Consider the following 27,411-nt stretch of genomic DNA (forward strand, 5'->3'; position numbering starts at 1 on the left):
CTGACATTCGTGCTGCCTCTCGCTTCAACGCGAACCAAGCGGCGAGAACACAGCGCACTCGAAGCTATCGATCACAGTGCAGCTAGACGCTGCGCCCATCGTAGTTCGCTTTCCAAGATGGGGCCTACGCTCAGCCGCTCCTTACGTAGCCGCCGCCGGAGTATAACCCCTCCCCTTCATGCCTTTCGCGCGAAAACGGGGAGGGGGGCGTTCTACTCTAGCGTTCCTGTGTATGCTCCCTCGGGGAGCATTATACAGGGACACTATTCTACTCTGACCAGAAAGTCAAGTTAAAGTGATAAAGCAATGCTCTATATAGAAAGTCTAAGGCGTCAATATAATCGCGAACAGAGCTTTAATAACCGAGAAATTGAGGTAAATGCATGACACGATTTGAGACCCCCCAGCGACATTCCGGTACTAGCCCGATGACGAAAGCACTCCTCATCATAATTTACACCCATAATTTATGTCACTAGTACTCAACTACTCGTATTAAAAAGATCATTTCATTAGATTATAAGACGGAAGAAAATGCTACTTGTCTACTTCTATTCGATTCTAAGAAAAAATAACATTCTGACGTTACCCTTGAGTAGTATCGGTGATCGAAAGGTTTCGTTTTCGCTCGACTCTGCGCGCTTGACTTTGCGCCGCGCGCGCTTGGAGTGTCAGTTGTTTCTTTATCGTGTCGTGCTGCGGTTTTCCTGCTGGCTCACGAAACTTGCATTTGAAACAAGCAGCGAGAATGCCACGTCCATGTGATGTCGTGGGATGCGCGAACGGTCTGCGGAACTTGGCCAAGGGCAGTTGCAGCGGCGAATCCAACATTACTCATCACTGTGTGCCAACGAGTGAACCTCTCCGTTCGAAGTGGTTAAGTGCCGTACCTCTGCCACAGCGCGCTGGCAAAGAGCCGAAAAATCACGTAGTGTGCTCGCTGCACTTTCGTCCAGAGCATTAGGAGTTCAACGGCGCCGACTTACTGAAGTCGAGTGGAGTGCCTTTCAAAGCAGGCGGCCGTCGTAGTAGTATTACGTAAAGCCCCTCCATCCGCGCGCCACCGCCGCTGGTCGGCGGTGGCGCGTGGATGTAGGGGCTTTAGTATTACGCAACGACGCCGGCAGCGTGAGCCCTCAACAGCAGGTCACGTTCATCAGTGCTTAAATCGCTGAACTCGAGCCCAGCATCGCGAGCTAATGTGTCGTTGTCAGGGCCATCCATTGCAACGAGCGTTGAAGTTGGCGTCATAAAATAAAGAACCAGCTTATCGTCGTGCGCTTTCCCTTCCGCTAGCCACCATAGTTTCGCTTTCGCGCTGCTGTCGGCTCTGTCTTGGCTCTTTCTGGCCGCGCGTTTGCGTTTTGTGCAGAAAAGCCGTAGCGCCGTCTGCGGGAGCCGTTTTACTTAAAGCCCACGCGCCACCGCCGCTTTCGGCGGAAACGTGTATGGAGAGCCACCATAGAGGGGCTTTACTCACCGACGGCGCAACGTCACTATGAGACCATGACGTCAATACTCCTCGCAGGGAGGGCGGGTGATTTGAACTGCGCTAGAGGTACGCGGACGCTTCAGAACGCATTTTCTCTTAAAATAAGTCTCTCCTTCTCACGAATCAAGCGTTTCGAGGTTTCTGGGATAGTATTTCAACAGTCCACGTTGACCTAATATTAACCTTTAGTGTCCCTTTAAAGGCCGATCCACACGACGGACCAAGTCTGCGCGCCGATGGGTCACGTGATGCGACGTCACGTCCCGCCGCGGTCCGGTCCGGCGCAGAGCATCCACACGGCGGACCGCCATAGCAGACGGCAGAGCAGACCAACCAGCTACACTCTCGGCCAGAATGTTATCATTGTTATCATTCCGGCTCCAGTCCCACATAGACGGGAACTGCTCAACGAGGGATACAAAATTTAAAAAAAAAAACCTCCTCGTCACTCCAAGAGGACACGGTGTTTAAAAAATATATCTGCTGCACGCACGTGTAGTGGGAACGGCGTACATGAAGCAACTGGCTTGACTGGCGTTTGCTGAGCCGAAAACTAGATTGGATGAGGCTGAAGACACTCTGTTGCCGGACAACATTCGTTGGCTACGCCAAAATCGCTGCGGTTTGCATGCGGTCCGCCGCCAAAACTGAAGCGGGCAAAGCCTCGGCGATTTGTTGGACCACGAGGGCCGCGGTCTTGCGCGGGCCTACGGCGGTACGCACCAACTGGTGACGTCCTATCACGTGATCCGCGGACCGCGGTCCAAAAGAGCAATTTGGTCCGTCGTGTGGATCGGCCTTAAACAGCATGTCAGCGAGGTGTTTACTGCCGAAGAAGGCAGCTGGTGCAGGAATGATTACGGCGAAAGATTGAGGGAATTCTGTCGAGCCCTGCCCCAAGTATGAGATAACGCCGTCGTACAGCACCTCTGCGAGCCAGCGACACTCGAAGAGCTTCGAGCAGTAGTAAAAAACATGGAGGCCTATTCTGCGCCCGGCCCAAACGGCATCCCAATCCAGTTTTACGTGCGATTTTTCGATTCTGTCAAAGAAGCTCTTTTGTCCATGGTTAATAAGTTCATATCCGATGGCATTCGGCCAGATTCTTTCCGCGATTGCCGGGTCGTCTTCTTCCCCAAGTAAGGGGGCCAGCCTTCCCAACCACGGTCGTGGCGGCCGATTACACTGTTAAACGCGGACTACGAGATAGTATCGTCAATGTTAGCGAATAGAATGAGTATTGCTCGGTTGCTCTTCCAGACATAATCAGCCAAACGCAGATATGTAGCGTACAAGACCGATCATTTTCATCTCTAGCATTGGCAAGGGATGTTTTTACCTTAGCTTCTAGGACACAAATTCGAGGCTGCTTCGTTTCGCTGGACCAAGCGAAATTCTTTCAACCGTGTTGAGTATCGGAACCTGTTTGGCGTGCTGAAAGCATTCGGTTTTCTGGCCGAATTTTTTAGGTAAGATCGCCCTCTGAAACTCGGGTTTTGCGCATCAACGGTTGCCTAAGCGATTCTTTCCCGGTCACACGCGGCCTCAGGCAAGGGTGTTCACTGAGCCCTCACCTGTTTGTTCTTTGTCTTGACCCTTTGTTGCGCCGCATTTCACTTTGCCTTGAGAGGCCAAGGAGAAATAAAGGTGTCTTCATATGCAGACGACGTGTCCCTCTTTTTAAGACACGAAGAAAGCTACTATGCCTTCTTACGGTTCTTTAACATTACTCTGAATTATCCGGAGCACTTCTGAATAAAGACAAAAGCAAGGCAATGGCCTTTGGTAGCTTTACATCCGCCCTTGACGAAGAAGTTGAGTGGGTAGCAGGGATCAAAGTCCAGGGAGTAGTTTTCCTCAGGTCTGGCGACGTGGCGCAGGAACCTGCGCAAGGCAGGAAAGAAGCTGTCAGGGGCATCAAAGTTCTCGTTGACGCTAGCCGAGCGCAGCTACACAAAATCCAGCTCAGCTTTTTACTACGTCTCATGCATAGCGCACTCACCACGCAAGGCTTCACAGAGTTCACTCTGTGGTTCTTTCCTCTGGGAGGACAAAACAGAATTAGTGGCACGTCTGCTCCTTCGGCTTCCAACGAGCCTGGGTGGACTTAGCATCCCGTGTATCAGGACAATGAGCTCCGTCCTCGCAGTGCGAGGTATTTACGACATCGTGAACAATCCTGAATATCCAGGCAGGAAACTTGTCGACTATTTCCTATAGGAACATCCAGGAAGCTCTTCTTATCAGGAATAAGAACAGGACCTACGGCGAAACAGCCACCGCCATTTTATAAATATGTATGCAGCAGCCTTCAATCCATTAGATAAACTTTACCAGATGTAGAGGTAGCTGACACACCTTCAACGGAGGCGTGCGAATTAGTAGCAATAGAACATTTGACACAGGAAGAGCTACAGTGTTGCAGGAGCGTCAGCTGGCGCAGGTTAACCGCACCGGCCGTGCCTGCCGAGTGCGCGACATCGGGTGGAGACGAGGTTGGCGCATTTTGCCTACGCGGAGCCGCACTGCAGCATGGGGAATATCTTCCAAAATAACCGCTGCCCTGAGTGCAGACAGAAAGAAGCGTTACAGCATGCCCTCTTTGATTGTACTGTTGCAAAAACGTTTTGGTTCTTACTATGGCGCATGTTCGATTCATGTACGCATTCATGTTCTGGGATCCATGTACGCATGGATCCCAGAACGCAACCGCGAAGGCTTTTCGAAGTTGTGTTGTGTGGTGTTGTGTGTTGTGTGGGAAGTTGTGTTGTATCGCCACACGTGTTGTGGCGACAGAGGTGCTGCGGCACTACAGGGGCGGCCAAAGAGAGCCATGTACCCATTACTACGCCGCTTACGCAAACACATGTACGAACAGGCTTGCGTGGACCTCATCAACCTAAATGCGGACCATGTTCCTGCGGAAATGGTCGACACGCTTCATCTTCGCAATGGGCGCATTACTGCGCCGCTGTTACCTTACTGACACTTTAATTCCCGGCAGGTGTTATTACCTTACTGACACTTTAATTCCCGGGAGGTAATAACACCTGCCAGACTGGTATGTAACCTGCTGTTTCATCATAATGTGCCCTAGCTGTTGATGTTATGTGACATTGTTATGTTTTTTCTGTAGATCAAATCAAGTGCAGATGTAGTTTTTTTATTAAGTTTGTTGAAATAAACTTCCCTTCGACGCCGGATTTTCTGCGACACGGGGCCCTTAACGCGATTGAATTCAGCTAACCTGGTGGCCCAACATGTGATCGCACGTCAAAGTTCGCGGTTGGTTTTAGTGTTCCCGCTCTGCAGGCAGGGCCACGGCGGGGCAGCTAAATAAGCGTTCAGCGAATAAAAACTACTGGCATAGCAACTGCATGGGAACCAAACGTGTCAACAAATCTCGATTCTCGCTCTGCGATCTCGACGCAAGAGGTTACGTGTTGGGCAGCCACTGAGCAAATATGGGCTTCACGAAGCGTCCGCTTGCGAACGCTCGCTACGTGACTAGGTGACTGTTTGGGCATGTTGGTAGGACATGAATGCAGCTGTTTGCACACAAGACGAGGACAAAGAAGAGGCTGAGACACCCGTTGTAAGTCTGCGCTCGTGTGTCTCAGCCTCTCTGTCCTCGTCCTGTGCCCAAAAAGCTGCATTCATGCGCTACGTGACGCAGTGTTCTCTCCTAAATTTTTCCTTCCTCCATGCTTGGAAGTACTGGGCTCGCAGCGTTAAAGAAAGGAAATGCGGGCAAGACGGATGACGCGATTATCGTTGTGGGACAAGATACGACCCAAAGGGTGTAAACGTTTTACAGCGATGCTGTTTATGCGGACCCTGTGCCGTCGTTGTCGAAGTTCGCTAAAACTATCATCATCAGCTATGGCTCGAGCGTCATCTTCTTACACAGCTGGCTTGTTGGCGCCCCTCGGCGCTACCGCGCGAAGGCGCTCGTGCCACTCCTCCCACGTTCGTAGTCTTCCACAGCTGGCTCCGTTGCCGCTCGTCATTCCAGCGTAGAATTTCACTCCTGTCGTCGTTAGGGGTGGCCGCGTTTATGGGGTATGAGCCATTGCTTAACGGGGTCTGAGCTATTCATTGTCTTACGCGACGGACAGATCTAATTTTGGAGAATAGCAAGCGGCAATGCCGGGCGGATGCTCCACCGAGCAAACTCGAGACATCGTATGCAAGCGACAACGGCGGACTGCGGGCATACCGTCACTGACGTCCTTCTCTCCGTCGCAGCCGAAAGTGTGTGTAACCTCATTAAGAAACACAAAGACGTCAGTCATCAAAACGATTACAGCGCCTGCATCTCTAGTGGTGGGCCTTGCACCAAACATATATGGAGCTTTCGAGTAGTACGTGCTTCCATGCCAGCTACAACTATGGGAAGACCACGAGTAGTGCGTACTCCTGAGGAAGAAGCTGCCGACCGCAAGAGCGACACTGAGATGAAAGAATGGTGAAACAAAATATTTACAATAGAGACTGCTTGCGAAGTTTGACTTGCATGGTGTAACACTCGGTGTTACCATGCTGTCCCCTTTAAGACCATCTGCAAGGACTGGAAGGGTCGGTGATTTCACGAGGATGACGTAGGCCCACGTCGGGGCGCGTGAGCGCCCAACTGCAGGCATAAATAAAGTTTCTCCAATCCAATCCAATTAAGAGTGTACGGCTCCACATAGCAGATTTAACATTTTCGTGTTTACGTTTATACCTGAAACACCCGTTGGGCAACTCAAGACCGTTCGGGCAGAACGAAGTACTGCAACGAGCAGTACTTCATATTATGGCGAAGGCGACGTTCTTAGACATACGTTGGGCGAAGGTGAGGCCGTGCTCCTTGGTGGAGCTTTAGGTGGATCAGTGAAGGCTTTCCGTGATGAATTGAGAGCCGGTATTTCGGATTGTTATAAAAGCCCAACTCGAGGAATAAAAGATCCCCAGGTGTCCTTAGCTATCGCCTAATAGGCGCGAAGGCGAAAGCCTATATGTACTGTGTTCCATACATAGCAGTCAACGCTGTGGAGGCTAGAGAGACTTTTTGCAGTGGCTTCGTTTGCATTTGGATATAGTTCGATGTTTTCTACCACAATTGTGGGCCACTGTTGTTTATATAGGCTGAGTATTGTATTGAGTCTTTCAAGAGTTTCGCGCTTACGAGGTCTCCGTCGTCTTCATCTTCTTGACGCTGGCGACTTGAGACTTCTCTTCAACAAGGGTGGGCTCCTATTCCAAGGCTCCACTGAGTCGTGCTGCATCGCTCGCGTGCTGCACTAGGGCCCTTTGGGCCGTGAGCTCGCTGCTGGTGAGCCGACTCTCCCATTGCTCCGCACTCGGGTGTTCGTGTTTGCGGAATGCTTTGTTGCGTTCGCACTCCCAGGTGATGTGGTAGAGTGTAGGTGTGGCACCGCACCAAGGGCAGGTGGTCCTGTATTGTGTCGGAAACATCTTATTGAGCACTTGTAAGTTGGGGAAGGAGTTTGTTTGTAGTCTGCGCCAGCTGGTCGCTTCCTCCTTTGTGAGGGCTCTGTGTGGTGGCGGATATCTAATTCTAGTTCCTCTATGTAAGTTCAGGGTCTCTGCGTATCCCCCCTCGCAAGCCTGTAGGTGGGTCTCCGGGGCATTCGACCGCCCTGCTCGGAACGATTCGCCTCGAGCTAGGCTGCCTGCCCTTTCGTTCCCCCCTATGCCTACGTGACCCGGGATCCAGATTAGGTTGTGCCTGGGCTTTTCCGTCTCGGCGGAGGTGGCTCCGCTGAGTATTCTGAGGGCAGTTTTGCTGATTCTGCCCCTCGTGTAGTTCCTGCACACCTCTTTTGAGTCCGTCAGTATGTTGAGAGATCGGCCTGTTCTATAACCTTCCGCCTCCGCCAGCGCTACGGCAATCTTCTCGGCCTCCGCTGTGCCAGCGACCTTTGCCGTGGCATACGTGATCGGGTTTCCTCGTCGCGGCCACGCGTTCTCTTCCGTGTGGATATTCGGCGGCATCCGTGTATACTGTATTGTCTAGCTGGGCTAGCGTTCTCTCAACGTATTCGGTCCTAGCTTTTCGCCTGTTTTCGTGTAGGTTGGGATCCATATTTTTTGGCAGTGGTCCCACATTAATGGTTTTCATGAGGTGGTCCGGTACGTCCGCGTATCTGTCTGTCAGTCCACTCGTATCCCGACCAAACCTCCTCAGGAGCGCTCGAACCGTAGGGGTGCCTCTGAGTCTCGCGGTTTGCGTACCCAGCAGAGCCTCGGCAAGCTCACTGAAGGTGTTGCTGATGCCCAGCTGAAGCAACTTCTCATTCGACGTGTTTCTGGGTAGACGCAGAGCTGTCTTGCGCGCCTTCCTGAGGATGGTGTCTGCTTGCTCTCTTTCTGCCTTGGTCGTCACGTGGTACGGCAGGCAGTACGTACGTGACTCGGCTGACAATTAGGCTGTTGACTAGTGTATTCTTCTTTCATTCCGTATCTCTTTTGGGAGACCCTATTGATCATGCGGCCCACCTGTTCCGCCGCCTTGCTCAGCAGGCAATTGGTGCGGCTGCACTTCCGGCTGCCTTGTAGCCACTTGCCCAGGATCCTAATCATGTTCTTCTGCGGGATGTTGTGTCTCTCGAGGGTCACCTCCAGTGTCGCTTGCGTTGGGTGCTTGCCGACCCTGAGGAGCTCCGACTTCTCCGTGGAGCATCGCAGTCCCCTTTCTCTGGTGTAGTTTTCCACGCAGGTCGCCGCTTCCTGCAGTTTCTCTTGCTTCTCTCCGAGCGATCCTTGGGTGACCCAGATCGTGACGTCGTCGGCGTATATCGCGTGCTGGATGCCTCGGATCTCCTTAAGTTTTCTTGCCAGGCCAATCATTGCCACGTTGAAGAGGACGGGCGATATGACGGATCCTTGGGGTGTGCCCATGCACGGCGTGGGGAAGACGTACGTTGCTTCTCAGTTCGCCCAGCCCCACCGTCGCCGTTCTGTTGCTCAGGAAGTCCCTGACGTAATCGTGCACTCTCTTCCCGCAGTTGGTGTTGTTGATGCCCCCCATGATGGACGCGTGGCTCACGTTGTCGATGGCCCCCTTCATGTCGAGGGCCATGACGACGTTTTCGCCCGTTTTCGGCATCGTCTCGAGCACTTCCTCCTTGAGTTGGAGCAGCACGTCTTGCGTTGAGAGGTTGGCTCTGAAACCGTATATGCTGTCCGGGTACCATCGCTCGTTTTCCAAGTGCGACTGGATTCTCTTCGCGATCACTTTCTCGTACAGCTTGCCCAGGCACGACGTTAGGGATATCGGTCTGAGATTTTCTATTTGGAGTTTCTTCCCTGGCTTCTGAATCATTACGACGACGGCGTGTTTCCACTCCGCCGGAACTCTTCCTTCTTGCCAGAGCTTGTTGAGGTAGGCCGTCAGTTGGTCGATGGCCTCGTCGCCGACATTTCTGATTAGCGAGTTCCGGATTTTGTCCGCCCCCGCCGCCGTGTTCTTGGTGGCCGATCTTATCGCCTCGACGTCCTCTTCTCTCATGATGGGTCGGTCCGTGGTAGGGTTTTCTTCGCCGCGGTATTCTTCCTTGTAGCTCTCGACCTGGTCTTTGCCGTAGCATTTGACCCGGACTTCCTCAAGGAGTTGTTCGTCCGTGCCTTCGTACTGGTGGACTAGCCTCTGTATCGAATTGCTGCCTTCGGATTTGTTTTTGCTCGGGTCCATGAGGGCCTTGAGGATCTGCCACGTTCTGGCCGTACTGAGGGTGCCGTTTAGCGAATTGCTAAATCGCTGCCACCCCTGTCTGGCCAGCTGCGTCGCGTACTCCTCCGTTTGCTTGGTGATGTCCGCAATTTTCTTTTTTAGCTTTCTGTTGAGTTTCTTTCTGTTCCACCTCTTGGTGAGCCCGCGTCTCGCCTCCCATAGCCTGAGGAGCCGCTTGTCCACCTCCGGCGTCTGTTCCGTCCTGTCTACTTCCTTCGTGTATAGGTCTTGGATTCGCCTGAGTTGTTGGCTCCACTCTTCCGCTGAAACGATGCTGCCTTCGAGCTGCTTGCAGTGCGCTCTAAAGGCGTCCCAGTCCGTCAGCCGAGCCGTGCCAATCTTCCTACGGACGTTGTCCGCCACCGTGCTGATCCTTATTATGTGATGGTCGCTCCCAAGGTTCTCGAGCAGGTTTTCCCACTCTGCTTGTTTGGCGCCCCTGATAAAGGTTAGATCGGGACTCGTGTCAGGACTGACGCTATTCCCCTGCCTGGTCGGTTGGTTCTCGTCGGTTAGCAGCTCGCACCTAGACGTTCTCTGCCGCCGTGCAGATGCAGCGCCCCTTTTTTCCTCGTTAGTATAGCCCCATCTCGGACTCTTGGCGTTAAAGTCGCCCGCAATGGTTAGAGTATTCTGCCCCGCTAACTTTTTCGCCTCCGCAAAGAGCCTAAGCGTCGTCTTAGGTCATTTTTCTTTTTCTTTTCGGGTTTTTTATTTGCAACACGTCGCGAGGAGCGTCACGTGCATGCTCGCGCGAGCGAACGCTGTTGGCGCCCAGCGAAGCATGGATGGAACGTTTCGTGGCTAGAGTTCTGTTGTTCAGTGAACTGTAGCTCATACATTCCGTTCAACCGACAGCGAGTTTTGTTCGTATAGTAGCAGGCGCCCTGCATCAGCACTATAGCTGCTTACGCAAGAACGTAAATATATGATCGCTGTCGAGTAAGAGAAAAGTAATATCTGTTCCAAACGATGGCGAGCAGTTCTGAAGAAGCTGAAGGTGCTTCACAGGAGGACCAAGCGAAACAGGTTTGCTATTTACTTGTACTTGCAACGATAAACGTGCTACGTGTTGTAAGTTGACTCTCCGGTTCTACTTTCAGGTGAAAGCCTGGCTTCGTAAGATGCTCAAAAAAGACCTAAATTTCAGTATGGACGAGAAAACGTTCATCGCTTTGCGCAAGCTAATGACTCTACAAGAAGCTGCAGAGGCGGACGCACGCGACCAAATCAAAGTTTTGGAAGCAAGGTCCAAGTTTTTCGTCGACAAAGGTAGCGCATTGTTTGAATGTTCTAGTTCACTAGTGCCAATAGTTGTAGAAGCCGTATTCTGGCTCAATTACTTTTTCGCGGACGTGTCTGGTCCGACGCTTCACTGACGAGCATCTCTACTGAAAGTGAGATATGGGAAGGTTCTGACTGGTGTGTTGTATAAGTTGCGTGCCGTCTTTTTCGTTGCGAAGATAGATTGTATTTTTTCCAAGTATTGCTCCAGGAGGGCACATGTAACCGGCAAACGGAGGCCCCAGGAGAGCACCTAAGATTTATTATAATAAAGGAGGCGGCGCAGTATCTCCAGGGCAAGAAAGGGGTGGCGGGGGAATCAAAGGTGGAAGCAGGGCGGCCCGTGGTAGGGGCCGCGGAGGCCGAAGCGTGCCCGGGGGTGTTGGCATAAAAAATTTGCCGATCTTATACACCCTTGGCACGCGCAGCACTCGGCGAACCCCAACCCGCGGACCAGTCCGGGTTCTAGCTTTGATGTCCCCGTTTCCGCTTTGGTGTCCTGGAGGCGCCGCCAATAATTCGGAATAATGACACGTTGTTACAACTAGTAAAAAACACGATTGAATAAGTATAATTACGTCCAGCCGCGAACTAGTGGCGCTAAGTTCAGCAGTACCGCGTCCCGCGACTTCTGCAACACCAGTCAGAAAGTTTGCCAGTGAGATCACTTCAGTGATTTGTATAAACACACCTGGCCCTAACACCTCCTTTTCATAGAAGGCAAACACTTACCTCCCCCCCCCCCCCACACACACACACATATATATATATATATATATATATATATATATATATATATATATATATATATATATATATATATATATATATATATATATATATATATATATATATATATATATATATATATATATATAAAGAAAAAACGAGCGAGACCCCCACCCCCTTTCTCCTGCACTGAAGGTATTGCTAAATGCCAGATGAGTGGGAAAAGACATAAGGACAAAATTTTGTAGAATCAACTGCGCTTGATATCAATCTAATCTGAAGAACAGCTAAGTAGATATTATATTTTGTGGTGTGTATATTTATAAGTGACATTGAATATTTCTAATGGCTAGATATAAGATTGAAAGCAAACCGAAACCTAGTAGCATATATGCTGTGACATTACGTGACAAAAGCAGTCAGTGGCCAACTGGCTGTAAGAAGAAGTAAGAAGTATGGGTGGTAGCCTAAATTTGAAAAATGTGAAGTGTTAGCACACTTCACATTATCGACAAGGAAACTGCATATTTATCTTCTAACCCATGACCGCATGCATTTACCGCAGGGTAAGGATGACCAACCCCTGCCCCTTTTTGTACTTTTGATGACTCACTTTAGCATATTTAAATGCTTTTTTGTTGCTATAATAGATCAGTCGATAGACAGTGCAACATGTCATTTTTCATGTGCCTTCACACTCTAAAATAGTTTACACCCTCTGGGGTGTATATCTGCCACACTACAATAATCGTCATCTGCCTTACTTGCGTTTCCTTTCTTGAAAACGCCGAGCCCACTACTTTCCTGTTGGCAATGCTATGTCATGCTCATAACACGCATGTCGTTCGTTACTGGGAAGTGCCGGGCTCGCAGCATTAAAGAAAGGAAATGAGGACAAGACAGATGATGTTTATTGTTGTGTGGCAAGACACGACTCAAAGGGTGTAAACTTTTCTTAGAGCGCAGCTGTGTTTGTGCCTTTAGCGCTGTTCCCACCTGAAAATGAATAAAGAACTAGCCAATTGGTTTCACATGAATTAATCCCACATAGCCATTTCTATCGCAATATATATATTGGGATAGTGTATACAGCCTCTTACTCAAATGAAGAGGTTTGGTAAACACACAGTGCAGTCCACAATGATGATAATCACACACACTGGCACTTCAAAGGAAAGACATACCACTGACCGCAATGTACAGATAAGGAAGAAGTTCATCTGTCTCTTCCTCTCTCTCTCTCTCTCTCTCTCTCTCTCTCTCTCTCTCTATATATATATATATATATATATATATATATATATATATATATATATATATATATATATATATATATATATATATATATATATATATAAGAAGCCAACAAACACTGACACCAAGGACAACATAGGGGAAATTACTTGTGCTTAATAAATGAAATAAAGAAATGATAAATTAATGGAAATTAAAGTGGATGAAAAAACAACTTGCCGCAGGTGGGAACCGAACCCACAACCTTCGCATTTCGCGTGCGATGCTCTACCAATTGAGCTACCGCGGCGCTGTTTCCCCATCCACTTTCTTGGGTATTTATGTGTCCTAGTAGAACCCTGGTAGTGTTAGCCAGCGCCACCACTCACAGACCTTGGCGGCGGACGTGGAACGTCTTTTTTGCCGCAGGCGTCACGAGAACGTGATCTTTTAGGGTGAAGGCAACTGGTCAATAAACCCACATATGCTACCTGAAGGCATCAATGTTGCCGGATTCGAGACCCTTGTTATGTAATGAACGAGAAGAAAGTTCGGGCCCCTCGGTTAACCCCCTTTCTTCTCGTTTATATGTCGTGGTGACAAAATAAGGTTCTGACGCAATCAAGCAAAGCAATTCCTATTGGTGAGCCAAGAAAATAAGGTTTCTTACAGAACAAACTATTGATACAGTAGATCCTTACTTTAACAAAGTCATCAGGACAGGAACTGTACTTTGTTATAAGGAGTGCTTTGTTAAAAGTGAAAAGGCTTTAAAAACCCAAAATAAGGTGGGACTTGCGTTTCAACAGCGCAGGGACGTAACAAATTTTATTGAAATAAACCACAGTCAATAGTGCCAACGTCACAATGGTGAAATTTTTCCAACATGCGTGAGCAGCTGCGTCATCTGTCTGTTATCATGACGTGATATTGTTAGTCCCAAAGACCTGCCACCATGTGGTGGAAGATCACAGCTCTTTGCCCCTCCAATTTCATACGAAGAAACACAAAAGCTCATAAAGTCTCCTGCATCGAGCAATCTTGTGCCGATTTCTCATTTCGCATTAAGCATTGCCCAGTGCTGCTCCACTTCAAATGATACTGTCTAAAATTGCATGCACTCCGATTGGTAATAAAGCAACATTTTGAATAACACAAATTTCGTTATATTGAGGGCCTACTATTTTATGGTAGAAAGAGCGAGCCTCAAGTTGGATTTAATTGGATTGTGGGATTCTGCAAAAGGGCACTCTGATTTATTATAATGGACGATGCTTGCACTACAGCTGAACGCTTAGAAGCTAGTCTCCGAGCTGGAAACATCGCACCAGAACAACTGCCCGAAGAAGCATGCAGCACCCTTAAGGAACTGGCACAAGCAGGGACACTTCTAGACTGTCATCATTTGGACACAGACAGGTGAGAAAGTTACGCTATTCCCTGTGGCAATGACACTGCAATGGATTATGGTAATTAGGGTTTTTTCCAGGTAAACCTTCAATAATGTACAATTGGTAGACTTAGACAGCCAGCCAACAAGGGGCAGTACTTTATTGATCTGAATGCACTGCTCTAAGGAAGTTGCAGCCATTTAAAGCTTGATCAAAAAAAGAAAAAGCAACGCGGATGTATAGCACACCTAATCAATAGTTACTATCACAAGTGAACACACAAGCTGTTCAACTTCTACACTGGAGATGCCTTATCTGAATGCCAATCCCTCACTTTTTATACCACAGATTTGAACAAAAGCTTCTAAGGCTTTGTCAAGAACGTGATGAACTGCAGGTCCAGCAGTCTGACCTGCAAGCCAGTGTGGAAAACATTGACCGTCTCACCCATGCGATGGAGCAGCACCTGTAAGTGCTAAAAACTTGCTTTAACTTAGGCAGTGGCTCGAACATCATTTCAATAAAGGTGTTACTTACTGTTGCTCATCCATGCTACAAAGGTCAGAGGTGGTTAACAAAAACCAAGACAAAGCAGCTGATAAGGAATGGAAACCGAGTGATTGGAAAACACTCGAGGAAAGATACAGGTCAAAACTGACCACGATGAAGGTAAGACACGCTTTATGTAATTGAAAATCATCCAGTCCCGATTATACGTGTTTTAAAGCTGCCTTTACCTGGACAAGTCACATCCGCACTGCAAAATCCTGCAATTGTACATGCTCAGTGACTTATTCATTGTTGACCCTTTCAGGAACATCAAGGCAGCAACAAAAAACTCACAGTGTTTTCCAACATCCTCGCCATCTCCAAGGTACACACTGTCTCTTGTTTCACTGTCAACTCTGTTGTTGGATTCTTGGCAGTGGATGTTTTCATTTGACACAAGTACAACTGGCCTAGATTTCAAAAATTTCAAGAAAGCTCTTTGAAGCATTCTTTGTAATACAAGCCATGCATTATTTAAAAGCGTATTAAAGGCAGACACTAACCCAAGCTGAAGTGGTGGATTAATGGCTCTGAAGTGTCAGGATGATTCACTTTTACTGAGGACAGAACTTCTGTAAGCACGAAGGTGACGCAAACGTTGGATAATACTTGCACCAGCACTGTGGAAACATGGGTCGAGCCTCCTTGTTCTTGATGATGTTTCTAATTGATGCATAGTGATCTACCACTGACAATTAGAGTTATTGTATATGTTCCCCAAAGGGAGCATCTAACAGTACTTATATTAATTATATATTTGAGATTTGGTTTATTTCACCACATCAGTACACTTGTACCACAACAGAATGTATGTACCATTTATGGTGGCAGGGTAAAAGCTGCATACTTGCAGCTTGACTAGCCCCACCAGCCCCTTGGCACAAAGCAGCAAACTGCGGTACATAAAAGTGAGTCGCATGCGAAATTTGGAATCACAATTTAAAACCATAACATATAAATACTCAAGATGTCATAATTATATCAGAAAGAAGCATTCAAAGGCACCATATTGAAAATTGAATTTTTAGACATTGCACGTAAATTGTAATCTGTTAGATTGAATTTATTTAGTACATTAGGTAGGCAATACTGTAGTAGCTGTGATCCATAGTTTGTATGCGGCCATGGAGTGTGCCAGTGAACAGTGTGTCTTCACAGAGGGATTTAGAGTTAAGTTTGCTAATGTACATGTGTGGTGGCTGTTATGGATAAGTTCTGATTTAAATGTCGTTAAGAGATATTATTCGTAGAAAGTCTCAATTTTTAAAATCTTAATCTTGCAAATGGTTCGGACTTATGCACATTTCATGGTATACCTGCAGTGCAATGTATGGTGTTCTTTTGTAATATTATTAAGTTATGTAATGATTTCTTGGTTCCCGTACCCCAAATTAGATGACAGTAGTGCAGATGTGCAATACATAGAGCATTATATATAATAAGTTTTTGCTGTTCTGGTAATATGCGATGAGATTTTCTTAGGATTCCTACTACTTTACAAAGTTTATTTCTTATGTAATTGGCGTGGTGCTCCCAGGACATGTATTCATGAAATACAACTCCCAATGTCTTTGCAAAGGAAGATAATTCTATTTTAACATTTCTTAAGTATAAAGAATTGAGCATAGGGCATGTTGTAGATTTGGCTCGGAAAAGAACAGCTTTTGTCTTGGAACAGTTTATTTGTAAAGAGTTTTTTACCGTCCAAGCGTACAGTCTCCTTAGTGTGTCATTTGCCAATGCTATGATATTATCAACATTAATTCCAGAAAAGAAGAAACTGGTGTCATCTGCATAAATAACATATTCTATTGAACTGTACTCTTACGATATCGTTTATAAAAGTGATAAACGTATACTGCCGTGCGGTATGCCATGTCTAATTTTTGCTAGTGCGGACAGTTCTTTATTTATCGATACACACTGGTGCAAATTGGTCAAGTAACTCTGAATTGAATTTACCACGACACGCGAATGCCATAGCATTTTAATTTTTGCAGTAATGTTACATGGTTTATAGTATCGAAAGCCTTGGAAAAATCTATGAAAACACCTAACGTTAATCTTTTCACTTCTATATTTTTTAATAATAATTACTTTTGATGAAGCAATGCACATTGGGTTGAGAGGCCAGGTCTGTAATCGAACTGCGATGGTGTTATAATCAGATGTTCATCAAAAAATCTCGACAGTCTAATAAAGATAATTTTTGTCTAGTCCCTTTGAGAACACTGGCAATATTGAAATCGGCCTTTAATTACCCAGATTATTTTTCTCTCGCCCCTTATATATTACAGTTACTTTGGCGGTGTTCATACATTGAGGAAAAGTACCCTTACTTAAAGCAAGATTGAATATGTGTGTTATATGCTGGCTAGGGAGGTCAATAACAAAAATAATGGGTTGTAGTTTTAAACCATTGATGTCCTCACTTTTAATTACTTTAAAGCATCTAAATACGTTAATTACTTTATTAATTACTTATGTTATGTTAATTACCTTATGTTAATTACCTTCATTTAATTTCATTACATTTCATTACATACAATGCTCATACAGATTTCATTTTATACAATGACTTGAGTGGTGTTATTTCCGGCTAACATAATCTAATTATTGCACAACAGCTCTTCTACAGGGGTTATAAATGCCGGAAATGCCGGACCAATTAGCGTAACAGTTTTTTTTTCTGCAGGAACTCGAGGTTGTTGAACTGAGGATAAACGAGGCTGAAAACGAGCTTCCCTCAAGTGAATTACCAGCGGTTAGTCCAAAGTCTTTCATTACGTTATTGTTTTACTGATTTGAGATGTCAGTCAACTTACCCTCATCCAACAATCCAGCTATGACAGCCTCCTGATTAGCTCATTTGGTAGAGTGACACCCTGGGAAAGGTGGTCCTGCACTGTGCTTGCTCTATTCTAATGTGCAATTATTTTCTTTTGGAAAAATTCAGTACAATATAACATACATATTGGAATCAATTCCAAAACCAAAACAACATCTTCCCTTCCTTTAGCGAGAACAAATTGCTATTTCTCCCTGTGCAAATCAGATGCACATTACAATCAAGGGTAGATTAGAATAGAGTAAATACAGTAATTTATTAAGTCGCACTTTCGTATTGAGGAACTCACATGTGCCTTTGTTGCTTTGCATTACCTTTGGATGAAGCCACATTTAGGTTTTGTGAAATTTGATCTACATTCTTCCTCATCTACATGCACTACAATTATACTCTGAAAATCATGGGTGCTTATTGATGCCATACATTCGTGTGTTACTGTTAAACTGTAATACGTAGAGAGTAACATTCTGTGAACATAAGTGAAACCTGCACTAAGAATTTCTAAGCAAAAATGTAATGTTCGAATGTTAGATCAGAGGCAGGAGTTAAAATTTAAAATGTTGCCACCTGAAGCTCAATGGTATGGGCACAACAGCACATCAAAATGACTTAAAATCGTATGCTAAATTATCAGTTCTATATCATTTCCTTTTCGTTTACTCCTCTATGTATTCATGCAAACCATAGTTTGACTTGCTGCTTCTGTTCCAGAAAACGAGGCCACAGCAGATTTGCAATATGTATCGTATCCTTCACAGATTAGGATGCAAGACTACCTTGCAGTTTTCAATCATTTGTTTGATCTGTTTTTGACCCAAAGCTAAACCGAAACTGATCGCATAAGTAACACTGGTCCGAAGTCTGTGGCCTCCATGCAACGAGGAGGCCTGAGATTTTTACAGCTTTCTCAAAAAACTTATTGTTCACGGTACTATTGTTGCAGCTATGTAGTGACGGCGTTAGCATACAGATTTGCGTAAGTCAAACTGACCTATAGCTGTAGAACATAGACGCGAATTTTAGGATGGCTTTATATATATATATATATATATATATATATATATATATATATATATATATATATATATATATATATATATATATATATATATATATATATATATATATATATATATAATGGCAAATACAATGATCATATATATACACACACACACATACATACATACAAACCTCGATATATCAAATAGCGTGGCGATCGCGAAGTAGTTCGATGTAGCTAGAATTCGATATATAAAATCACATAAAAACGCGGCAAAAGCTTCTACAAGTCAATCAATGAACGGCGATCGGGGATCGTTGTTCGGCTGCGCCGGCTTCATCAGGCAAGAGCGCGTGGTCGATTGCGCCGCACGCAATTGGTGTAGGCCGCGCCTATTTCGTCACGGTCTAGGCCAATCGCGCGCTCCGAACAACGATCCCCGATCGTGCCCCAATCGTTTCGCAGTAAATGCTGACTTGAAGCTTCATACAAAATATTTACTTGGCTGAAAGTACTGCAGCAGTGTAGCCTGCATTAGCATCAATTTGTGTTTCTTAAAGTGCGATAATTATGCGAGTAAATATGGTACTGGTTATAACATACCACTAGCAATACAGTCAGATACAGTTGAACGCGGATATACCGAACCACATATAGAACGAACAGCTGTAAAATCACCTTGAAAATCTTTGTATATACAGTCGAACCTCGATATATTAAACAGCGTGGTGATCGCAAAATAGTTCAATATAGCCAGAATTCTATATATAAAATCACGTAAAAAATGTCTAAACCATCTGAAAGCGATGGGCTGATGCCCCCTATTGTGCCGCAATAGTGGCATAGACGGGCCAAAACAGCTACAGCCCCAGTTGAACTCGGGAACGGGGCAACATCAGCGCTTGCGGGATCAACCATGGCAGCGACTTCGTTTGGCCGCTACTTCTGCTGCGATCTCCACGTCCGTCAATCGAAGCATTTTGAAACACTGTCAATAACAAAATATTAAGTGGCGTCTGCCAAGGCGTCCATGAGTGAGCCCAGTGATCGCGCACTGTCGCGCGTCATTGTGTATGCAAACCTCTCGCGAGGCGCACCAGGCGCACAGCGCGGCACCTAGGAGGAGTCAGTGCGGCAAATGCAATGCGTCGTTGATGTTGTTGAACTAGCCAAGCCGCCTCGTATGTACGCCGCTACGTTCAAATGGCACCCTCGGCGCGATCGATGCGTGCAGTGCGCAGGGAATGCCCATCGCGCACCGCTATCTTCGACGGTGTTGCGGGAAAGCTCATCGCCTGTCAACAGAGCGCACGTGGTCTAGGTTGGCGGGGATACGTATATGTCCATTTTACGTCTGACCCCGTTCGAAATAAAACATTTTAAATGCATGCGATTTTCCAGGTGATATAGAGAGTGTTCGATATTATAAAGGGACATTTTCCCTTATGAATTACTTCTCTCCACCTTGCAGGTGTCCGCAGAAGTATTACGCCAGTGTTCGATATACGCAATAATTCGATATATCGAGGTTTGAATATATATATATATATATATATATATATATATATATATATATATATATATATATATATATATATATATATATATATATATATATGAGATGTGCTCATAAAGTCATTGGCTTTGAAAGAAAGCAGTGGTAGTCATCTTGCTGAACTGACGTTTACATTTGTGCAGGATGAGGAGGCAATTAAGAACGCCCTTGATTCTTTGAAAAAGACACATGAGGAATTGGAGAAGGCCTTCACAAAGAAGTTAGAAAAAGTTAGAGCCGTAAGTAAAAATGTGGTTCTCTCATGTTATTCCTTCCTGTATCGCTGGCCGGAAAAAAAAACACTGTTGTCACGTAACCTTATTGTTTATAAGAACTATTTGGCATTGTCTGGTGCCTTTACTTACAAACCAATCGTTACATATAAAATTATTCATGAATAAGGGCCAAGAAAATTACTGCTATTGTTCTGTTTACTGCTATACATCACGTATGCGTAGGACCGCAGGACATATATGAAGAGCTTGTAAAATCTGACTGTATAATGTAGATATTGTGAGGATTTTTGTAAGTGTACTAAACTGCAGAAGTTTTGGTAACCTTTTACTGTTCCCTCTCCTCCTCAGTTTTTTATTTCTTATTTTCAGAACAACAATAGAGTTTGCAATGCTACAATGATATCTATTTCCAAAACTGATAAAATGCAGACATGCGTGAACAAAGATGAAACTGGAAATGAGTACTTACATGGAAAGCATGGAAGCAAAATATAATTTCACACTTGCATAAAACCATCGTAGTAAAACTACGCTTGCAAAAATCAATGCCACTGCACTGTAGTGTTGAAGCATAACCATGATCCCATAACAGTAAATCTGTGAAATGCTAAATACACAACACATGGAATGAGGATAGTGACAGTGCAGTGACATGTTTTGGGCAATAGGCCACTAATCTATGGCTGAGGCATTTGAGAAAAATGTCCTAGGATGATGAGCATTGAAGGATGAGCGTGCCACTCCAGTTTCTTGAGTTTGACAACTGCAGAGTTGTGCTACCAACTCCTGGCAGAGTGACAACCCTTTTCAAAGAGCTTGCAGAATAGGTAGTGAAGCAAAAGTGCATTCGTGCATGGCTTGAAGCCCGTCCACTCATTTCTGCATGTCGGTAAAGTTGAGGCACTGCTTTGAAACCCAACAGTAATACTAACAAACCGTTTGCTAAGAGACGTTATGCTAGTGTATACTGCTTATCTGCTGTCTATACAATAATTATATACAATTATTGTCCAGACCTGTACCAATGAACCAATCGTAGACCTGTACCAATCGTATAATTTCCTTATCAGTAGCAGCCTGCAAACCGCACCTATACAAACAAGATATGCACCTGGTGCATGGTTAGCCTTTGTGATGGAAGTCTCGGAGCGCCATGGGTGCTGCCTAATCTTGGAGGCCACGCGTTACTTCCGGAAAGTGGTAATGTTGGCAGTTTTTTTTTCCTTCAGTTTCACCATCAAAAATAGTTTTACTAGCTTCTTGTGACGCTTCTGCTCATATTTGAGCAAGAGACTCCTCTATATTAAGACTATCTTAAACTAGGCTTTTTATGCAGTCCAAAATTTCCTTGCATTTGGCTTTTAAACGTCAGCCTGTTTTGAGTGTAGTCATGGACTGATGCGATTCTTTCTCATGCACTTGACATTTGGTGTATCAACATATCAACAGAATACACGAAGTCAATACACGAGGTATATATATGCATGGCAAATAGTATGTACAGTATATTTGATTTAGCAGAGATATGAGCCTCTATAGATGCATACTGCAATCAATGTGTGAAGCAAACATATTTGAAAAATAAAATGTGCCTCATGCTTTCCTTGTAATTTTCCATACCTAAAGTGCAATAACTCCAATAGCTTTGGAAAGTAGGCAGTACATATAGTATTGGTATCAGGCACGTACCCAGGATTTTTTTTCGGGGGGGGGCCCACCGCCTCCATCATCATCATCATTATCATCATCATCATCACCCCACCACCACCATCATCATCATCAGCCTGTTTTATGTCCACTGCAGGACGAAGGCCTCTCCCTGCGATCTCCAATTACCCCTGTCCTGCGCCAACCGATTCCAACTAGCACCCGGGAATTTCCTAATTTCATCGCTCCACCTAGTGTTTTGTCGTCCTCGATTGCGTTTCCCTTCTCTTGGTACCCATTCTGTAACCCTAATAGTCCAACGGTTATCTAACCGGCGCATTACATGACCTGCCCACGGTTATCTAACCGGCGCATTACATGACCTGCCCAGCTACATTTTTTCCTCTTCATGTCAACTAGAATGTCGTCTATACCCGTTCGCTCTCTGATCCAAACCACTCTCTTTCCCTCTTACGTTATGCCTAGCAATCTTCGTTCAATCGCTCTCTGCGTGGTCCTTAACTTGCTCTCAAGTCTCTGCCCCATATGCACTGGCAAAATGCACTGGGAAATGCACTGGCAAATGCATTGGCATTGGACATATTGCAGTGACAAAATGCACTGATTGCACACCTTACTTTTCAATAATAATGGTAAGCTTCCAGTCAGGAGCTGGCAATGTCTGCCGTATGCAATCCAACCTATCTTTATTCTTCTGTGAATTTCCTTCTCATGATCAGGGTTCCCTGTGATTAATTGACCTAGGTAAACGTACTCCTTCCCAGTCTCTAGTGGCCGACTGGCGATCCTGATCTCTTGTTCCTTTGCCCGGCTAGTTATCATTATCTTCATCTTCTGCATAATAATATTCAACCCCACTCTTACACTCCCTCTGTTAAGGTCCCCAATCATTAGTTGTAACTCGTCTGCATTGTTGTTGAATAGAACAATGTCATCGGCAAACCGAAGGTTGCTGAGATATTTGCCGTCGATCTTTACTCCTAAGCCTTCCCAGTTTAATAGCTTGAATTCTTCTAAGCATGCAGAAAATAGCTTTGAAGAAATTGTGTCTCCCTGTCTGACCCCTTTCTCTATAGGTATCTCCCTGCTTTTCTTGTGTAGAATTAAGGTAGCTGTAGAACCTCTGCAGAAATTCTTACGCGAAGGATGAGTCAGTAAGACGAGAAACTATTTACAGATTACATTTACAACAACGGTTGCAGCGCTGACCGGTTATATTCACAGCGTGAGCCCAGTTCGTTCTTCCTCCTATTTTCTTGAGTGATGGCGCCTACGCGCCTCGTTCAAACAAACAAATACCTCACGCATGTAGCAATATTTTCCAAGCTTTTTACGTAAGCGTTCTGTACTCCTTGATTACGTAGTGCCTCTACGATTGCTGGTATCTCTACTGAATCAAATGCCTTTTCGTAATCTATATAAGCCACATAGAGAGGCTTATTGTACTCTGCAGATTTTGCGATAACCTGATTGATGGCATGGATGTGATCCACTGTAAAGTATATCTTCCTCAAACCAGCCTGTTCCCTTGGTTGACAAAATCCAGTGTTAACCTTATTCTGTTGGAGATTATTTTGGTAAATATTTTATATAATACTGGGAGCAAGCTAATGGTCCCATAATTGTTCAATTCTTTAACTTCTCGTTTTTTTGTGGATTAGTATAATGTCTGCATTCTTCCAGTTTTCTGGGACCCTTGCAGTGGATAGACACTTCGTATAAAGAGCCGCCAGTTTTCCAAGCATTATGTCTCCTCCATCTTTGATTAAATCGACTGTTATTCCACCTTATCCTCCCGCTCTTCATCGTTTCATGTCTTGCATGGCCCTTCTGACCTCATCGCTAGTTATAGGAGAGTTTCTGTATTCTGTTCATTACTGTTTCTAAGTGAACTATCGTGGCTCCTCTGGGTACTGTATACAGGTCAGCTTAGAATTTTTCCGCTGCTTTTACTATATCTTCGAGATTGCTGATGATATCCTTCTTATCTTTTAGTGCATACATCATGGTTTGTCCTATGCCAGGTTTCTTTTTTACTGATTTCAGGCTGCGTTCATTTTTTATGGCTTCTTCAGTCTTTCTCATGTTATAGTTTCGAATATCAGTTATTTTCGCCTTGTTGATCAGTTTTGACAGTTCCGCGAATTGCGGAACGCTGTGCGGCCGCCAATCCCATACAACCGCGTAGAGCGCAGGACTCTGCGATTCTAGACGTACTGCGCTCGCTGCGAAAGGTTAGAAAAACACCCACATAAGCACAGCAGAGAAGTAGCTACGTGAGGCGGTTCGACCGATAACTGTACAAGCGTCATCCAAAACAAGTAATTGTTCTCCACTTCCGGTGGCGTTTTCTAGTTCCTTTTTAAATAAAAAGATGTTGATCCATAAATATTCTCATAAACAACGGTTAACTTTTTTATTATTCGCTTTTGCTTGCAGTTTGGTTGTTGCCTTGGCTCTCTCCCTTAGTAGATCGCTTAATTTCTCAACTCCTTGCGATTTTTTGTTTCCAGTTGCCAATTTTGCACGAAAAGTGCTATACAGTTAGGGAAAAACAGACGAGGTAACGGGCGACAGTCATCTTGCTTATGCGTTTAAGGGTTATTGCAGGGTTTCATGATGGACGCTCTTTCACATTATTTTATTTCCCACCTTATCTAACCCACATCACGTGTATATGGTTGCGGGCGTCTGACAGCCTCGCGGCGAGCCGTAACTCAAAGAAATGATGAAGCAAAGGGAAAAGTTAAACGCAATTGGCGTTTTCTCCGGCCACAACTCGTTCCACGAGAGTACAGACCAGCTCAGTAGCAGCCGCATCCATTTCCTGGTCCCAGGATCAGCCTAAACAAAGAAGGTTGAACTAACAAAGGCAACAGCTATGCGCGTGACGGTTGAATAGATGGCGACCACTGAACGCATGTCGAGTTAATCGCACGGGTGCGAAATCTACGAGAAAACTGTCTTTCACATTACAAGAGATGCCGATAACTACCGCCATCTAAAAGGAGTGAAAAAGGCAGCATAATGCTGACCGATGAACAGCTGCGTAGTCTCAACATTGATCTGGCGGCGCTTTAGAAATGTGTGAGGAGTGGTGGCGTGGGTGGGGAGGGGGGGGGGGGGCGTATGCCACTTGATTTCGGGGGGGGGGGGGGGCCCGGGCCCCCCCGGGCCCCCCCCTGGGTACGTGCCTGATTGGTATTGTGACAACAGTATTGCCTGAGACCATGAGTGCATCCTGAGTGGGGAGCAAACATGTTAGCTCATTAAATGGGGCAGACATGTTTAACTGGCTTGACTGTTATACCAGGATACAGAGTGGTTTACAAGCAGAACCTCACTCAATGAGTAGTTGAAAAAAAAAGAAAAACAATATTTCTCAAGAAAACAAAGATATGATCCATAAGTATCCGTGAGGTTTTGCTGTACACACAGGGATTGAGTTTGCATTGTTTCATTGTAATTTCTGAGCCTTTACAATGCATCTATCCCTGCTATGTGATATCAATAATTCATTTGTCGCTTCTTTTATCATTTGTGCAGCCCCTGGTTGCGTCTTGCATGATAACTAGCTGGACAGAGTGATGGACTCACTGATTGTGCTCCTTTATGTGCCTGTAGAGGTCAAACTGGTAGTTGCCAACACCATCAAAAAGCTCATCCTCGGGGAACACATCGGTATACACGACTACTCCACTTTGACATAGAGGAAAGAAAAGACTGATGAGAACATGGGAGCCTTGCCAAGAGAACAGCATGGAATATCTTGCAGTACAAGCATACAAAGAAATAGAAGCAGCTGAAGTATAGAAAGGTTACCATGATGCTGCTTCCTAAGAAACCATGGTGTAGGAATTTTTTAACGAAGAATAACATACACGCAAAAAAAGGGTAATGCTTTGGTAACAAGGTTTAAAGATAACGACAGGCTTTAAATGTGTATCTCAAACTTGTTTTTTTTTCTGTTGGGAGCAATAGTAGTGACTTTCTAACTACTATTAGGTACTCATCGGATTTCCCAAGCAATGATAAATCTTTTAACAATTTTCTTTTTTTTGCACCAAACATGTGTCTGAGAATAATTTCAAATCTGATGCTGATTGCTGTGTGCATTGTGGTGTTCAAGTGCCTATCTGAGCCATTGTGACACTGTCAATATTCCCATGTGTAACATAATCACATTTTAGGTGTATGCACTGCTTGCACATTATGCTAAGGAAGGAGACACAGCTTGATTTTGTTTTCGTCTTTCTAATCCTTTAAGACCAAAAGTAGTTCCATTTTCTTTTTACTGCAGAACTCTTTAAAAAAATGTTGACAATATTCAAAATTTTTTCTACAAAATCTTAACCATTTTTGCATGGGTGCAGCTTAACAGCATTGTGTGAGGAAATGAAAATCATAAGTACCATTGCCAAGCTATAGCTTGTCCATGGCCACGGAATTGGTTAAACAAACAAACAAACAAACAAACAAACAAACCTTTCACAGGGATGTGGCTGTAATTCTATTTGCAGAATTTGTGTTTAGAAATTTCCCAGCTGCTGTTTAATTTCAGCAAGCCTAAAGTTGAAAAAAAGATGTTATGTAAAGCAGAGTCCTAATAAAGCAGTGTGATATGAAGAAGTCACTCATAATTGAGCACTTTCTTACCATTTTTCCACTGCAGAAAGAGTCAGAAGAAGAGGAAGCAGCAACATCAGAATAGTACAAGCATCTGCCTTTTACAGGATCACAGCTGGAGCTTGTCTTCTGCTCAGTACACCAGATTTGAGAACGCCATGGCGCACCTATTACGTGCGGCTGATGCCGGTTTCGTGAAAATCTGCAGATTGTTTTGCCTACAGCAATTGTAATATTTATTTCCTGAAATTGTTCTTTACGGAACCACGAGAGTGCTTGTAACGTGCCGTGCATCAAAATAGCCAAATTACAGTGGCATTGCATTCAGCGGCATATTGCATTCCAGTTTTCATAAAATATATACTATAAAAGAATCTTTATGCATAGTAAACATGTCAGTTTCTCGTCGTAGATTTGTATGTGTCAAGTATGTATCAATTATGCATGTGAAGCATATAATGTCTACACTTTTATGTGTGTACATGTATGTGTACATGTATGTGTACAGGCACAGTAGAATCTTGTTGATGCAATCATTTTTTCTATTATTTCTGGTCACCAACGTTTGTTATCAGAAACGTCAGGTGCAAGCCAATGTTGCACCTTGTTTTTCCTGCAGTGTTGTGCTAGCTCTATGCCATGCTGTAGCGCACATAACTGCAGCAGGAAGCCTGAAGATGGTTATGCAGTTTCTATGATACCACAAGGAAAGCGTGACAGCTTGTGCAGGACGCAGTGGCTGCACAACATTGGCCTTGTAACATTGTCGCGGCCGTTAGGCCACGGCAGGAACGAAACGTACGTACACGCCTGGGAACGAGACAGGTAAAACTCAGCCTTTATTGTCAACAGCAGGGTGGTTATATAGTAATCCAGGAGAGGGGGAATGGAAAGGGGAGACAGCGAGTTAGAAAGAAAACTTCACGCTTGCGCAGTGTGTAGCCTGCACTATGACACAGCGGCCGATACAACACTTCTTCCTCCTAAAATCGGTCAACAGGTCTCCTCGTCCTCGTAGAACGTCGTAAGACTTGAGCGGGTTCGCTTTGCACTACTGCTTCG

The 27,411-nt window shown here is 45.1% G+C and overlaps 1 protein-coding gene and 1 non-coding gene across 2 annotated transcripts; one reads left to right on the plus strand and one right to left on the minus strand.

Moving 5' to 3' along the window:
- The first annotated feature begins 9,965 nt into the window (after positions 1 to 9,965).
- LOC139056365 (tropomyosin-2-like) lies at positions 9,966 to 26,729 on the plus strand. Its single transcript, XM_070534545.1, has 9 exons — positions 9,966 to 10,259; positions 10,334 to 10,502; positions 13,763 to 13,895; positions 14,216 to 14,335; positions 14,428 to 14,536; positions 14,682 to 14,741; positions 17,112 to 17,180; positions 19,963 to 20,058; positions 26,396 to 26,729. The coding sequence occupies exons 1-9, from the start codon at positions 10,203 to 10,205 to the stop codon at positions 26,432 to 26,434; spliced, it is 852 nt and encodes a 283-aa protein (XP_070390646.1). The 5' UTR covers positions 9,966 to 10,202; the 3' UTR covers positions 26,435 to 26,729.
- Positions 12,714 to 12,786, minus strand: TRNAS-CGA (transfer RNA serine (anticodon CGA)). Its single transcript has one exon. It is a non-coding gene; the product is annotated as a tRNA-Ser (tRNA).
- Positions 26,730 to 27,411: the final 682 nt, after the last annotated feature.

Source organism: Dermacentor albipictus, chromosome 1 (assembly GCF_038994185.2).
Source record: "Dermacentor albipictus isolate Rhodes 1998 colony chromosome 1, USDA_Dalb.pri_finalv2, whole genome shotgun sequence".
Taxonomy (NCBI): domain Eukaryota; kingdom Metazoa; phylum Arthropoda; class Arachnida; order Ixodida; family Ixodidae; genus Dermacentor; species Dermacentor albipictus.